Below are 16,963 nucleotides of genomic sequence, written 5' to 3' on the forward strand. Positions count from 1 at the left end.
TGAGTAAAGGCGATTAAACCCTCAGTGTCAAAAAGGGAGCCCACCCTCTTGCATCCCTCTTCCCTCCAGCGATGAAACACCGGGGACGAGCATCCTGGCTGAAAGTCGAAATTATCTACAATAGGGGACATGGGAGAAGGGAATGTGGTCCAACCCTTTGGCCCTGCTAGACGATCCCACACCTTAAGGGTCGGGGAGGTGACCGGTGATGAGTACAGCCCCTATGCTCTATGCTTTCGCGGGAGCCACCATTCACGCCAAATGTTCTGTCCGGCCACAGATTGGTCCATGAAGTTCCAGTGTGTGCTGGACAGGGGCCTATTCCATTTAACAATGTAGCGAAGGCACGCCGCTTGGTAATAAGCGTCCACCAACGGGAAGCCCAGCCCTCCCTCAGCCTTCGAGAAAACAATGTGGGCAAGGGAGATGCGAGGCTTCTTATTCTCCCGTATAAACTTATTAAGTAGCCCTTGCAATTTCTGAAGCGCACCAAGCGGTGGTGCCAGTGATAGCATTTGGAATATGTAAAGGATACGTGGGAGCACTGTCATCTTCACCGCCGCTATTCTTCCAAACCACGCCAACTTGAGGCATGACCAGGCAGCCAGCGCTTTGGTCGTTTGCTCCATCAGCATGGAATAGTTGAGGGAGACAGTTTTAGCAATGGTTGAAGTTAGCCGAAGACCCAGGTAAGTAATGTCTGTGGGCGCCCAGCAGAACGCAAATTCTTGTTGCAGATCCAGAACCTCATTCTCTTGTATCAAAATGTTGAGAATCTGTGACTTTACAAAGTTAACTATGAATCCTGCAACATTCCCAAAAGCAGTAAGCTGTCGAGTCAGGGCCTGCAGCGACAGCCGTGGTTGGGTGAGCGAAAGGATGACATCATCGGCATACATACTAATTTTATGTATGTCAGCTCCAAATTTGAGGCCAAAGATGTCAGGATTTGACCGAATTCGCTGTGCAAATGGCTCCATATAGATCTCAAATAAAAGAAGGGATAGCCCTGACGCGTTACCCGGGCGATTGGGGAGAGGGCCGATTTACATCCGTTAACCCGCACCGAGGCTGTGGGGGAAGCGTATAAGCAACAAACTCACCGGATAAAGTTATTACCGAAACCGCAGCATCACCGTGAACAAGAACTCCCAGTCAACACGATGAAAGGCTTTCTCCGCATCGATCAAGAGTAGAAGCGTCTGTGCTCGCGAGCGATGGATGAGGTCAAGGAGATGCAACAGTTGTTTAGAATTGTCACTCCCTTGCCAAGTCGGAATAAAACCGGACTGGTCCGGATCTACGATATCTTCCATAAGGAGGTTAAGGCGTGCAGCTAAAATGCCCGCAAACAATTTTGCATCAATGTTAAGGAGCGAGATAGGTCGGTATCACCCACATTCCTTGGGCTCTTTCCCGGCCTTCAGAATAACAGAAATTGCTGCTTCGGCCATTGTAGGTGTCACCTCCCGGTGTACAGGAAAGCGTTAAAAAGCTGCGTTAAAAAGGGAGCCAGCTCCACACAAAACGTTTTATAAGACATGGCCAGGAAGCCATCCGGGCCTGGTGACTTAGCAACCTTTAATCTTGAGATCGCTGATATGACCTCTTCTATGCGAATGGCTGCATCTAAGTTCTCCGCCGAAGATTTGAGTAAGGACGATAAAAATAACAAAAGGAGTCGACGATAAGAGCATCTGTGGCATGTTCCACCCCGTTCTGATCCTGTATGGAATGGACTGCAGACATCTGTGCCTGCGCTCGCTATCTATGTGCTAGCATTTTCCCACATTTGTCCCCACTGAGATAGAATTTGTGCCGCAACCTCAGAAGAGCATGCTCAGCCCTATCCAGGTCAAGGTGTTTCAACATTCACCGTTGGGTTTCTAGTTCCCTCCAAACCCTCGGAGCGCCCGTCCGTTTATGGACCGTCTCTAGTTCTCCCACCTCCCTTTCTAGTTCTGCACGCTTCTCTCTGCATAAGCTCGAAAATGCTGCCGCCACCACGATCAATTCACCCCGCACCACTAGCTTCAAAGCCTCCCAAACTGCAGCGGGAGGTGTATCCCCCTGATCATTCTCAGAGAAGTAGTGTACAATAGTATCTCAGATCCGTTTGGTGACCGCTTCAGAGTGGAGGAGGGATTAACGGAGTCTCCAACCCGGTGGGGTTGATCGCGAAATGAGAGCATGGTCTAGGAGAGAGCGTGGGTGATTTCCGCTGTGTGCAATTAGGGAAGAAGAGATGAGAAGGCTAAGAAGTGATCAAGACGTGCATATGTTTTGTGTGCTGCTGAGAAGTAGGTATGATGCTGCTCGGTGGGGTGCTGCGTTCACCATACATCGCACAATCCACAGTTAGCCAAACACTGTTTCCCAACATGCGAAAGCGCACCTATTTGGTGTGATCTCTGCCCCGATCTATCCAGGTCTGGATCCATTACCACGTTTAAGTCCCCCCGACCAAAAGCGCCGCATCAGGAGAAACAAGAACCTTGGATAGGGCAAGGCGCAGGAAGGATTCTTGCCGTTCATTAGGAGCATATAAAGACCCTATTGTAAGATGTGCATCCCCCCATTGTACCCTAACAGCTAGTAACTTGTCTTTAACTTCCGCCAATGTGGAAACAACTTTGCATTGAGAGCGCACACTGAATAGGATCGCTACTCCGTTTTTCTTGGAAGGCCCAGATGACCAGAACTGTTGCGGGAAGCGCCTATCCGTCATGTGCCTGGTATCTTCAGCTAGAGGAGGTGGGTTTCCTGGAGCAGACAAATATCGCTATCAGCGTTCTCAAGGAGTGAGAGTATTGCAGAACGTTTTACGGGATTATTCAACCCACGAACGTTCGTTGTGTTGGGGGGGCTGGGGGGTAGCTAGGTACTCGCGCAAGCCTAAACAACATTCATATCTAGTTTGATCGCCTGCCTGTCTCGCCCATGAACTGATGTGGAGCCCCAACATAACACCTGAAAACCCCAAACAATAAGAAACAGCAAAGCAGGAAAAGGAGAAGGGGAAAACCAAAAAGCATGACAAACGTTTGTCTCATTGACCAAATTTTCAGGAGGACATGGTGCACACCCAGTCAGTACCACGTAGTACGAAGCTCTCACTCCGATGACCAGGGAGTGGTGTCACTGCACACATTCAGACTGTTTCCTCCCTCCGGCGCCAGCAGGTACACCCAGGTGGATACCATACCTCAGGAAATCAAGGGACGTCAGGGACGTCTGTTACTTCTGACACCGACGAAATGGCCGCATCTCTTTCAAGTTTGCTAGTGGCCATGTCAGGTTTTCCGATCTCCCGACCCGCTGCTCCCCAACCCTAGGGCCACCGGCGTCTACGAGGGGGAGGTTTATCATCTCCTGCCGCAGCAGGGATTCTTTCAAGTCCCAAGATATTATACGCTTCCTCCAAGGCCCGAATCTGCAGGAGTTTGCCTTGGTGTTTGAAACTGAGGCAAAACGGATGACCCCAGGAATAGGGGATGCCTTGTCCTCGAGGTGGTTGGTGATAGGTTTAAATTCTCTGCGTTTAATCAATGTGGAGGCCCCCAAGTTTTGGAAGAGAGCAGGCTGGTGGCCACGGAACTGCACCGGGTTAAGATCTCTTGCCTTGCGGAGGATACGCTCTTTCAATTGAAAGGTATGGATACAGACCGGGATATCTGGGGGAAGAGCTTCAGCTCTGTGTGGAAGCCCCAAGTGGTGGACTCGGCCCATTTGACTCTCTTGGCCCTCTTCATCCCCGAGGATCTGGTGGAACAGCGCTCTGACGTAGGCACAAAGGTAGTCACCTTCCTCTTTATAAGCGACCGCTTGAATTCAGATGTTATTACGTCTGGAGCCGTTCTCCAAGTCCTCCGCAAAGGCCTGTAGGTCAATATTCTGCTCCCATAGGCGCACCATTTCTTGTTGTAGCTAATGTATGTCCTCCTCCCTCCCAAGATCCTGCTCCTCCAGAGTTGCCACCCTTTCTCCTATGCTATCAACATCACGCCGGACCTCCCTTAGGTCCGCTGGGAGCGCAGTTCCTGAATATCATCCGAGGGCCCAGACGTTTTCTGGAGGAGTTCCTTCAATGATTTCTGTTTCCGTCCTCTAGAAAACGACATGATGGAGCAACTAGGTCACAGTCCTTTTCACCACTCTTCCCACTGCGCCACAGGAGAAAGTAGCGTGCCAAGCCCCACAATAGTACTGCCTTCACACTGCCAGGCGTGGGTAATTCAGTCAGAACTCCGTCCAGTCTTAGGAGTGGTGGTAGTCTCTGTTGCGCAGCGTGGGCCATCGCCAAACTCTTGTCTCTTTAACTGCACCTCTCACCAGACCGCGGGTCGGTCAATATCTCCCTCCGGGCCAGCACTCCCTCACAACGGAACTCTGGGCCAAGTCGGGGAGGATGCAAATCACTATAGCAGGCCAAGTGGACTCGAAGGTCACTGGCATCACGCTGCCTCAGAGCTGTATAAAGACACTACGGGCGCTCAACTCAATTCCTCACAGGTCTCAAAGCACAGCCGTGAAAGAGGTGGGGGGGAGGAGCACACCACAGTCATCAACCCCCCCCCCTCGCGCCGACCGGCCTGTGGTCGTCTGCACAGCAAATAGGCACCTCCTGGGACCTCACAAGGGAAAGCGATGCACACACTGTAGCCCTCTGATACTGATGACAGGCCTCATTGAGAAAATCGCCGTCCGCCGAACTACAGAGTCAGCCCCACCTGTCCACCCGAACACAACAGGCAACGCTCTCCTCACTCCCAATCCTTTGGAGGGCAGGCAGATCCCTTATCATGCCCCACACAGAGAGAAAAGCACTGCATCCGCCATGGCAAAAATAATGCTAGGATCCCCCACTTTGGCCCACAATATCTGCGACTTCACAACTTCAGCCCAAGTCTACAGAGCTGCTCCTCTTCCACCCGACCCCGAGTTCACCAACAGACACCCTCCGGGAGCCGGTCGATGACCGCGGCAGCCCTCGACGCTGCAGTCTCAGGGGTGGGGCCCACAGGAGAAGACACACCTCTCGGCACGGACAGCAAATACCGGCGAGAGCCCTTGCCCGCCATGGCACCGTCCGCCAACCTGCAGACCGGGTATAGTACCAGCAGGCCGTGCCCCATACTACCAGCCCTCTGCTCCTCACCTCCGAACCTCTGGGGGGCCATCTGCTTCGTCAGCGCAGGCGGTCCGGATCACACCGCAGCTCACAGGCACTTCAGCCGGGTACAGGCCCCAAGCAACGGGAACATTCAAGGGCAGTCCCTCGTGACCATTAGGCCGGCATTCCTTTGCCCGCAGTCTTCCGGAGGGCCCCGATCAGGCCGCGGCAGGAGAGTTCAAAATGGCGCCAGCCCCTAGTCACTCCTCGCCACAAACTCGCCAGCTGCTACACCACCCGATCCGCCTCCCAGGCGGACAGCACACAAGGGGGGCGCACTACAGCCCCCTTCAACAGGCAATCACAGCAGCGACAGCTTTGCGATGAGCGCAGGCCCGCACCGGGCCTGCCGGGCCGCAGCAATGCCTGGGCCGGGAAGGCCGTGGAAAACAGGAAAGGCCACCGAAGAGCAGGAAAAGAGGCACGCCATCGGTGTCGGGGCAACAACTTGAGCAGCCACACTTGCCGGTAAGCGTAGATGGGCTCCAATAAGGGTGACAAAGCAAAGCTGATGAGTGGCGGCGCCGGAGGGATAGGAACACACATCATATCTCGCCGCCATCTTGGCCACACCCCCCTGAACATGAGATTTTTGATACCAAACTTCCCTATTTTCAGTGAAGCCATAATTTAGCTGGGGAATACGTTTTCACCTGTGTCCAGCACATGCTTTTAAAATGGCTTCCCTGATCACTCGTACTGGCAGTAATGGAACAGACCAGTACGGGGGCATATCTGCAGTTAGGCCAGCATATGTAGTATAGTGCACCCTGCCTTAAGACTGTAAGGTCTGCGGTAAGGGCAACTTACCTATGCTGCATGCAGTGTCTGCAGGCATGGCACACAGGCTGTGTGACATGTCATGTTTTCACTTCTGTCTGCACCAAGACACGCAGCCTGCAGTGGCAGTTTGAATGAGCTTGGTAAGGAGTCCCTTGGGGTGGCACAATTCATGCTTCCACCCATGAGGACCCTCTTTAACATCTCACGTACCATTTACTAGGCACTTACAGACGATACTAAAGTTAACACCAATTGGGGAAAACAATTGGACAGTTTTGGTAAAGAGATATGGCGCTGCGGACCTGGTTAGCAGGAACCCAAAGCACTTCCAGTCGAAATCACATCAAATACCAGGCAAAAAGTGGGGAGTGACCTTGTCAAAAAGGAAACTTTCCTACAGACTGGTCTGGAGAGCAGCCTTTGAAGGACCCTCAAAAGGGAAGTACCCCAAACTGGTGTGTATGTTTGAGAACAGTGGCTCCACATCTCCTGACTAGAAAATGGGTATAAAGTTGTAATCCAAACCACATAACTTCGTTCCAGCTGACGTTTTTCTTGAACAATGAAAAGAGAGTTCCGCAGAGTACTCAAAGTGCCTCTATTTAAACAGGGCTGAGGTCTGCCTGGCACGAGTCACCGCTAGGGCTGAAGGGACATCACCTGAAGTCAACATGTTCTGCCAGAGAAATTGAAGGCCTGCATGAAGTGTCTAAAAGTCTGATTGCCTGCTGGGAGAATGATGGCATGTGCCGGGTTCTAGCAAATGGAACGCCAGAGCAAGCGGACGACCCAAAGAGCGTGTTTTAGAACATACACCCCTCATGGAAGGTCTCTGCAGCATACCTGCACAGTCAGTGGATTGAATTGCTAGGATGGGTCTAAAATGGGTCCCCAGGCAGCTGACACGATCATCAATTTTTGCAACCACGCTCAAGGAGCAAAGGGATGGCATCATCAGAGAGAGAAAACCCTGATGTGCCTAAGGGTTGCCAGACCCTAAATAATTGCTGTGAGACTATTTGGCTTGGAGGAGGCAAAAACGTTTAGCTGAGCAAGAAAGGCACTGTGGAGATAAATGAGGACATGAAGACTTGCCTCCCCAAATCCTTCTGGACATGCAGTCTGGAAAACCAGTATGAAATCCGAACTGTGAACGAGGAAGGTGCAACGGCATCCACTTCCCTCCTATGGCTGACGAAAGAGTAACGTGCAGGTATAACATAGGACTCAGCAAGAGACAGAAAAGGTGCAGGCCAGTCAGCCATGTCCACGGAGACTGTTAAATTAAAACTAAGAAACGATAAACTATTGAAATGGGTTGCTCATTAAAACCATTGAGAATATTTTTGAGAACAGTCCCTGGAGCTAATCCTATCAAAGGGTGGTGACGGTAATAGTGTGAACAGTAAACTGCAGAGGGAGAGGGGGGGGGGGGGGGTATTACAGGTAATGAAAAAGGTAAAGGTGCATCAGTGAAAGAGCACAGCATTCTGCAACCTTGGTTGTCATACACTTGAACTGTACAGTATAGTATTTATGTGAGATTAAAAGATACTTTTTTTCCGGAAGAGAAGCACTGGGCTGCGCAATAATTTATTTAATCTGTTGGTTGATTGTCAAGTTCTGATTTCTTGCACCCACACTGCCTCCCTGAAAAGCCTGTGACTTCTCACCCTCACTGCACTGAGAGTCAAGTTCGGAAAGGGTTGTTCTTGGCCCAGTTTGCACAGCCTTAGTAGGATGAACCCAAAACACTAGTGGCAGCCAACCTCAACCGCCATGGTTGGGGACCCATTAGCACCTGTCAGCCCTGTGGCCCCCAAAACATGGTCTACCATGAACACTAACACCTTTTTAGCATTTCTTTACTCCTTTAATTTTTAGGCCTGTTTACTCTTTTACTAATACTAATAAGCAATATATAATTTATGGTTATAGCAATTTGAAATGCATTTTCGTCATAACATCTCTGCATTGATTTTTTTTTAATCTGATATCTTATTGATTTTATGTTCAAGCTTACAAGCAGGAGTAATACCACTTCCACAGTTACTGTAATAGATCATCAACTCACCTAAACAAGTCACAGGAAGCTAGAAAGAGGAACTCAAACAATCAAACATGTAAGCAATTCAAGCATACTTTCATTAGAGTTACAACAAATCGTCCTCGTATGTGGGTTGAATGGTGAGTTACAGCAAGGATATCCTATGCCTCATGTAACCATTCCTGAAAACTCGGGTATCTGGGACAACCATAAGCCAGGCTCTTGGCCAAGAAACCGTCCACTAGTGGATGTCACTGCTGTCAAATATGTGGCCCATTTCAACAGGTGACCATGTCACCTTCTCCAAGGTCAGCAGCTGCATCGTTAGGAGAAATGTGGTCTTCCACTTCAATACCAACAGTATCTTGGCAGCCAGGAGCATATTTATTATGAATTTCAAGTCCCCTTTTGTCATGTGAGCAAGTTACGGTGGGAGGATGTCAAGAATGAGCATCGCCAGATTCGGTATCAGTGAATATCCAATTACCTCACAAATATGACAAGGATCTCTAACCAAAGATCATTCGTTTCGGGCACAACCACCAGACATGTAATGCATCTCCTTCTTGCCATTTCCTCCAACACATGCCTTCTGTATGAGCTGGTGTCAGGTGCCAAATGCATCATTTTATTCTATACATCGGTTCTCTGTGTTGTACACTTTTAATCCAAGCGGGAATCAGACCACAATTTTTCCCATTATGAGGTGTTTATAGAAATCCCCATGGTCCGGGACCACTTTTTTATGTAAGTCCACTCTGCATTTTGCTCCACTTCTGTCAGTACACCAAAGATATCGGAAATAGGCCCCTTAGGATGCTCCTATGTTGTTAAGGGTCTTGTTACAGCAAATGTGTTCCAAGGAAAGAGGGCCAAATGCCTCAACTGGAAGTAAACTAAACAGTTATCTACATGGAGACTGTAGTCTTGTTAACTTTGAATAAACTCATGGTAATAAAGTACACTTAGGATTCCACATCCAGCGGCTAGCCATTTAGCAAAGTAGTTCTCAAGATCCCCGGCGAGAAGTCTAAGTTGCAAAACATTGGAGTAAGGGGGGGGGGAGAACTCAGTCAAATGTTGGTTCCCATTTAGGTAGCCCGAAATGTATACGGTTTGATTGATTATGTCCAAGTAGTAACAGACCAATGGTATTGCATATTTAGGGCGCAAGTGTATCACCCAAGGAGCACTTCCCAATACCGCCATACCAATATGGATCCAGTGCTGTTCAGTCTCAAAGACTCAAATAGGAATTCTGGTAGTATTTTTTCAATATCATATATATATATATATAAAGGCCTTTAATAGTGTAGTTGACTCGCTTTGCGACCACAATTGTGGTTGCAAAACAGTCGCAGTTTACCACCCTTCACAGAAGGGTGGTAAGCCACTCGCAAACGGAAAGGGGTCCCCAGGGGACCCCTTTCCCTTTGTGAGTGGCTCTAAAAAAATGTTAAGGGCAGGCAGTGGTCCCAGGGACCACAGACTGCCCTTAACAAATGAAACTGAAAAGTTTAAATTACATTTTTTAAATGTATCCCGTTTTCCTTTAAGTAAAACTGGATGCCATCATACTCCTTTGGGTAAGCCCAAACGTGGGGCAAATAAGTAGGTCGCCATACTGTCCCACCACCAGCCATGTTCCCACTCTGCTTTTTTTTGCTATGAGGTTTTCTTTTGGTTGAGCACTCCACAATGATGGTATGTTATATAGATTTATTGGGCACCACTTACCCCACAATAGGGTATACAAAAGATGGAGCAAGTGTGTAGATGAGTCTGTGGGGGGATTGAGGGATTGTTCATTGGTTATGCTTTTGCTGATACAGGGTGTGTGTGCGAGGGAGAGCGAGACAGAGTGCAGGTGTCTTTTGAGTTGGTGAAAGTGCAGGCAGCTGTTAAGATAAGGAGGTCCAATGTTGTGCATCTGAGGAGTTTGAATTGGCAGAATTGGTGTTTTGGTAGCCAGTGAAGCTCCCTGAAATCTGGGGTAATGTGAGTGTGACGCGGGAGGTTGAGGATGAGTCCAGATGCGGCGTTCTCAATGTCTGAAGTCGGTGGAGGTGTTTAGAAATTCTAGGATAAAGTAGGTTGCCATGGTCTGCTTGTAATGAGGCTTAAGTGACAGAGCATCAGGTGTTTCTGGGAATCTATCTGAATATTTTTCTAAGCATGTGGAAGCAGGAGGAACTGACTGCATTTACCTGGGCTGCCATGTTGAGTTTGTGATCTAAGATGATTCTTAGGTTTCTTGCATGGTTGGTAAGAGTTAGTATGGGGCCAATCTCGGACGGCCACCAGGTGAAGTCCCAGAAGGAGTTTCTGTTGCTGAAGATTAGTACTTACGTCTTGACAGAGTTTAGTCTTAGGCAGTTGGTTTTCATCCACTATGCTACATTGATCATGTATTTGGTGAAGTTGGTTCTGGTTTTGGTTACTTGTCAGTCATTTATAAGATGAGTTAGGTGTCATCGATGGAGGAGGTGATGGAGATGCTGTGTGCACTGATGACGTTGGCAAGTGGTGTCATGTAAATGTTGGACATGGTTGGGCTGAGAGATGAACCCTGTGGAACTACACAGATCAGGTACTTGGGTACTAATGCATATGGTGGGAGTCTCACTTCTGCGTTCTTCCAGTGAGGAAGGAGCATATCCTTTTGAGGGCCCGTCCTTGAAGGCCTTTTAAGTGTAGTTTTTTTATGAGGCTGGAGTTTGATAGGGTGTCAATGCAGATATGAGATCAAGTCGAATAAGGGGCGGCAGATTCTCCTCAGTCAAGTAGGGTGCAGATTGTGTCCATGGCAGCGATAAGTGCTATCTCCATGCTGTGGTTGCTTCGAAAGCCGGATTAGTTGTGGTCAACTAGGTTATGGAGTTTCAGGTGGTTGGTGAGTTGAGTGTCTTCTCGGTCACTTTGGCTAGGAAGATAGGCCAGAAGTGGCTCCTTTAGCTGGAGTCATCCGAAGGTTGCTTGAGGAGGGCCGTGACTGCTGCCTGTTTTCAGCCTTCTGGGAAGATGGCAGTTTTGATTGAGGTGTTGATGAAGGGAGAGGTTTTAGCTGATCAGAGGTCCTCTAATGATGTAGATATGATGGGGGCACAGATCTGTGGGGGCCCTGGTGTGGACTGTTCCTATGATTGCAGTGGTGTCATTCTCGGTGAGTGCTTTCCAGTTGGTTAGGTGGGTGTCCTGGTTGGTGATGATGTCCTTGGTGTTTGGTTATTTTTCAAAGTTTTTGTAGATCTTTTTGATTTTGGGGTCATAGAAATTGAAGAAGTTGTTGCAGAGATCCTGGGAGGGAGTGATTAAGTTGGCTGTGGCCTGTGGGGTGATGAACTCCTTGATGATGGCGAAGATCTCTTTGACATTGTTGGAGCTGCCTCAATCCTTACAGAACGGGCTTTTATGTTTATCAGGAGATGGTAGTAGTGCCCGAGTGCTGGCTTTGTAGTTGAACCTTCATTTCCTTTCCAGCTGCTTGCATTAACTTTTGGATTCCCAGAGTTTGTCTCTGTACCAGTTGGCCTGTCTGTTGGTTCCGTGGTGTTTTTGAATTTCGAAGGATGCGATGGGTGGTTCGCACCTATCAAAAACCTTAGTCTGCGGAGGTTTTGATCCTCTGGTTAAAGTTGGAGATATCAGAGAAGAACAGAGCAAAATATACACCAAAGTAAAAGAGTATATTTCTAGGGAATGCATTGTTGAGAAAAGTATGAAAGACCATATAAAACACAACATACTGTACAGTGATTACTTCAGAGCAAGAATTCTACTATAAATAATGGAAATTTCACAGTCATCCGATAACAAACGGGATATTAACGATCAAGGATTTAATTACAGTGGGAGATTTGTATGCCTTGTATTTTATAGATAAGAAATATAAACTGCCATGACAGGCTTCATAGACTTCATTGATACAAGTCAATAAATAACCAAGGTGTGTAGAAACTGGACACAACACAAGAAACTCAAGTTTCAAAAAGAAAAATCAAAAAGCATTATCAGGGCCATCATCCAAACCAATAATGGCAATGAATATCAATAGGAACCTTGGACTGAGAAGATTACACTTGCTGTCTATCCAGTCATGAATCACTACACAACGGCTTGAAGTACAATGCAGGCCACTAACGCACCTCTTAAATGCCTCAGTTTAAGAGTGTAATTGTCTTCCTCTCTAAGATAAGCTGCAATAGTTGAGAGAGAATGTTTGCAGGAAAAAGCAACGATTACTGATTCAGATAGCTGAGATATAAAAGTTATCATCTAGCAAGAAAGGTCAAGGTCTCGATTAAGAACCAAATGGAAATAACAAAGATAATTGTTCTTGTACTGACATCTAATTAGTTTATTTTGGCTGTGCTTGCAACAGCAATGCTGAAATCCATCAAAACCAAGTGTGCTTTTTTTCACCTAAAGTAGACTATCAAGTCTAGCTATAGAAGGCATGGCTGTAGGATAATGCTTTTCCATTTCTATCAATCTGTCTGGTTCTGAGGTCTAAATACCAAACCTCTCTGTATCAGAATTATGCTGTGATAATCATGTCTTGATTTGGGGAGGTTGTTTTGAAGATTTCTTCAGCTCAAAGAAATTAGTATTCTAGGCCTGAACTAGTGCATCCCTCAAGGTGTTTTCACAGCTATATAGTGGGGTGCAAACTGGAGGGTCTGACAATTTACCTCTGTTGAAAATAAATCACCAAGTCCCCCAGTTGAACAGGTGACAAAGGATATGATAATTCAGCCCTTTCATTTTTTTTTCAAAGAACATAGCGGCTGTGTTGTCTATGAAATCTGTGAAATCTTTGTGTCAGTCCCAAGAAGATGACTTTCAACTCCAGATGGCATAGAATTTCCGATGCCAATCACAGAACATGGAAGTTCAGGTCCTGTTTGTGCGTGCCCCAAGAATACTACGTCAATTCATTGTTGTCTGAAAGATTTGTGGCTGGAAGGCCTGAATGTGAACTGATTTTTCTTATGAAATCACTATTAAAAGGCATACATCTCTGTGATCAGCCAGAGAAAGCTACCTTGCTTTAATTTTCAGAGATGCACATGGATCTACTTTATGAAAGAGGTCATATAGCTAAATAGCATCTGAAACTATCAAGCGGATGTCTGACTTCTTAAGAAAAAAGTGGGAATTTGTTTTCTTTAAAGGTTTCACACTGAGAAATATGGCCTAATGAACTGAACCTCTGACAAGTTGGAGCCCTTTTGGCATGGACAGAGAAATCATATGTTGTGAAAAGTATTAAGTGAAAGCTCTTTACACGGTCCTTCACAGTAAGTAACTATTCATCAAAGTAAAGGTGAAGCGCTCAGAGGTAAAGTCGGGATGCCACTGCAGACAGTACCTTTGAATAAACCCCTAGGGATACAAGTACTAACGTTTTTTTGCGGGCGCAAATGGGTTTTAGACCCTTTTGCGACCGCAAAAGACATGTGGCCCATGTACTAATCCAATTTTGCGAGTCGGAAATACATTTGTGACTCGCAAAATAGGATTAGCGACTCGCTATTCGGAAGGGGCGTTCCTAATGGCGACTCCTGAAGCTATGCATGACTGTTTTGCGACCACAATTGTGGTTGCAAAACAGTCGCAGTTTACCACCCTTCACAGAAGGGTGGTAAGCCACTCGCAAACGGAAAGGGGTCCCCAAGGGACCCCTTATCCTTTGTGAGTGGCTCTAAAAAAAATGTTAAGGGCAGGCAGTGGTCCCAGGGACCACAGGCTGCCCTTAATAAATGAAACTGAAAAGTTTAAATTACATTTTTTAAATGTATCCCGTTTTCCTTTAAGGAAAACTGGATGCCACCATACCTAGGATTGCCAGCCATTCCTCATGGGGTTGCAAATTGCGACAGCCTCATTAATTTGCATGAGGCATGCAATTTGCAACCCCATTGGGATTTGCAAAAAGTATCTCAGACACTGTTGTGCATCCCAATTTGCGAGTTGCAAATTGCGATTCGCAAATGCGACAATTTCCAACTCGCAAATTGGTGGGTCATACATCTGGCCCTCAGAGTTAAGGTGATGGTAAATAGAAGATATATGTATTTATAATGCTAATTTCCAATAACAAACTAAAGATACTACCAAAGCTAGTTACTGGGGATAAAACAATGAGTATCTTGAAGGTCTACAGATGATAGCTAGTCCCCATGATGCAACAGTTTCAAGATTTGAGCCATCAATTGGTTCAGACTATACAGTTCATTGAGCATGTTTTGAACAGCAAAATCTTCTTTTGTGGGTCCCTCTGTTTGTTGTCTAGTGCCAAAAGATGTCCAATATGACACCCTGTTTCTGTTCATGCCTAAAAATACATTCAATCTCCACCTAGGAGATAAAAGCTAATAAGAGGAATGTAAGGCTGTAGCTCCCAGTGTCATGATGGAAATGGTGTCCATGTTCAGCAAGCCATCATTGAGCCCACAGGCACTATCCCCACTATGGTTACTTTTAGGTTCATTTTTGCCCCTTTCAGTTTAAACAGACGACCCATGTTTAATTCTAAAATTCTTCAGTGGAAATTTTATTTGTGTATGCTCATCTCTAGTGGACTGAGACTGCAGATAATGTGTCTTGGTGCACAGGACCAACAAAAACTCAGTTAAATACAAATTCCCTGGATTCCCCTTGAATCTTTTGGTGATCTCCAAGAACAATGGGCTTTGTAATTCAAAAACGTTTCACAACCCTTATATTTGAGACTATGAACAAGTTGAGTAAAAACGAAGGTCATCCAAAATTCCTCAACAGGTAAAACTGTAGGTACAGCTAAAATGTGCACCACTGATCATGTATTCCCTGTTGCTTGCCAATTTGGACCCCAATTCCTGATTTATGACCATGATCCACACATTCATGTCAGTTCTAAATCATTTGTACATTGACTAGTAAAGAAAGAATTATGTACAATTAATCATGGAACAGCACTGAAAGTTGTGGCCATCTAAAAGGATTTACTTATTTTAAAGTAAATAAATAATCGTACGACTTCTTGTTTATCTTCATATTCTAAATTCATGTAATCAAAAACCACCAAAGAGAAATAAAAAGTGTAATCACATATACTGTGATTTAATGTTGCAAAAGTTGGACTGGCCAAGTTGAGGTACTCTTGTCATTGTTTTAGTTAGCACGTTTATGACTTTCTACTTTCAGATTATGTTGTTTTTATATACTTTTATAGGGGTTCAATTATAAAGCTAACCAAAGTATTTGTGTAACATCATCATGTGTTATATAGGATAACTCAAAAAATCTGATGTTTAAATTTAACAATAGTCTATCCAGTACATCAATAACAATTATATTATTTAACATGTGACACAGCCTCTTCCTGTAGGTTTACACATTTGCTGGGTAGAGAATGCAGAGGGGTCCTAAGTATACCCTAATTATGATGGAGGATGTGTGGGCTTCTTCCAGATAGTATAGGCCTACTTAATAATAACGGAGTTCTAGGAAGAGATCACTACTAGGTTACAGACTGGAACAGAGCGAGGAGACCCAAATTCTAATCCAGATTCCGCAGCTGGCTGAATTCTGCCCAGCACAAACCAATTTTTTTCCTTTTGTCACTAAATACCTCTTCGAAAATAGGAGTTCAGCATAGTTTAAAAAATACAGGCTTTCACATTTTATTTTACTAACAATGTACAGATCCTACAAACTTGAAATCAAAACTTGGAAACTGGAATCCTACCCTAGTGAAGGCGCAGTTTTTTTGTGTGAAGATTTGTCTTTGACTTTCACAAGTTACAATTCACGACTGTACAATATTGTCAAAGGATACCTGGAGGGGAATCGTAGTCACTTACCAGGTCAAAAATTGCGAGGTCCAGTACACTACACGCCAGAAGATAGGCAGGACCCCTGTTGGGATGTAACTCCAAGGTTTGTAACATTTATGAGCCTCGGTTTCATCGTGTTGTCTGAAACAGAAAATAATCAACACATTTTCATTCACTGACAGTCTTTCACTTAATGATGTGAGCTATATTTTAATTAAGCTCTGCTGCAAGCCTGTTCTGGAAGGAAAATAAACACAGATTATGCTCCTACAGGAACACATCAAAAACTCGGCAAAAGGTGCGCTTTACTCACTAAAACGCCTGAAGAAAATGAAACCTTTCCTTCCCCAGGATGATTTCAAGACTATTGTACAATCCCTAGTCCTCTCCAGACTATACCACGGGAAAGCCATCCTAACAGGAACACCAAAAGCTCACCTAGCCCCACTAAGGTCAGTCCTCAACATAGCAGCTCGACTCATAACTGGGGTAAAAAGGTTTAAACACATCACACCAACTCTCCACTCCCTAAACTGGCTTCACATTGAAGGTAGATGTATCTACAAATTCGGTATGCATCACACACAAAACCCTTCACTCACATTCCCCCAACTACCTAAACAGCAAACTGGTAAAAGCTGGAAGATCCAGAACGCCCAGAAGCTCCAAGTCACTTCTTCTCATCCCTCCGAAATTAAAAAGGAGAACCACTCAGTACAGATCCTTTTCCGGTAACGTACCCAGTATGTGGAACTCACTCCCTATAGACCTCAGATGCAACCCCTCCTTCCCCTGCTTCAAAGGGGACCTGAAACTCCTTCTCCTCATGAAATACTATACTGTCCAAGTCAATGAACCTATACTTCAATAACCCAGCTGACTCCCTGCTCACTTGTCCATCAAGGATAGGTGGTTATCTGATCTGACTGTTTCAACCTCCTGAGCTTCCTCGCTCCCCATCACTGTTATGCCTAATTATAATGATTTGTTTATAGCTTTATGCATCCTTATGTGCTGCTATGTAATGTATGCCAAATTATAATGTTTGTTTATATCTTTATGCATCCTTATGTCCTGCTATGTAATTCAACTTGTTTTCCCTTGTGTATGTAAAGCGTTCTGATACCCCCGGGTCTAGCT

The 16,963-nt window shown here is 45.9% G+C and overlaps 1 protein-coding gene across 2 annotated transcripts in view; it reads right to left on the bottom strand.

Annotated features, from left to right (window-relative positions):
• Positions 1-16,963, bottom strand: part of LMBRD2 (LMBR1 domain containing 2) — a 636,504-nt gene that overhangs the window by 449,851 nt on the left and 169,690 nt on the right. For both annotated transcript variants that reach the window (XM_078674947.1, XM_078674948.1), the window contains exon 4: positions 15,851-15,964. In XM_078674947.1, the coding sequence (XP_078531073.1) occupies positions 15,851-15,964 (114 nt within the window). The remainder of the gene's footprint in view (positions 1-15,850; positions 15,965-16,963) is intronic.

Source organism: Lissotriton helveticus, chromosome 2_1 (assembly GCF_964261635.1).
Source record: "Lissotriton helveticus chromosome 2_1, aLisHel1.1, whole genome shotgun sequence".
Taxonomy (NCBI): Eukaryota; Metazoa; Chordata; class Amphibia; order Caudata; family Salamandridae; genus Lissotriton; species Lissotriton helveticus.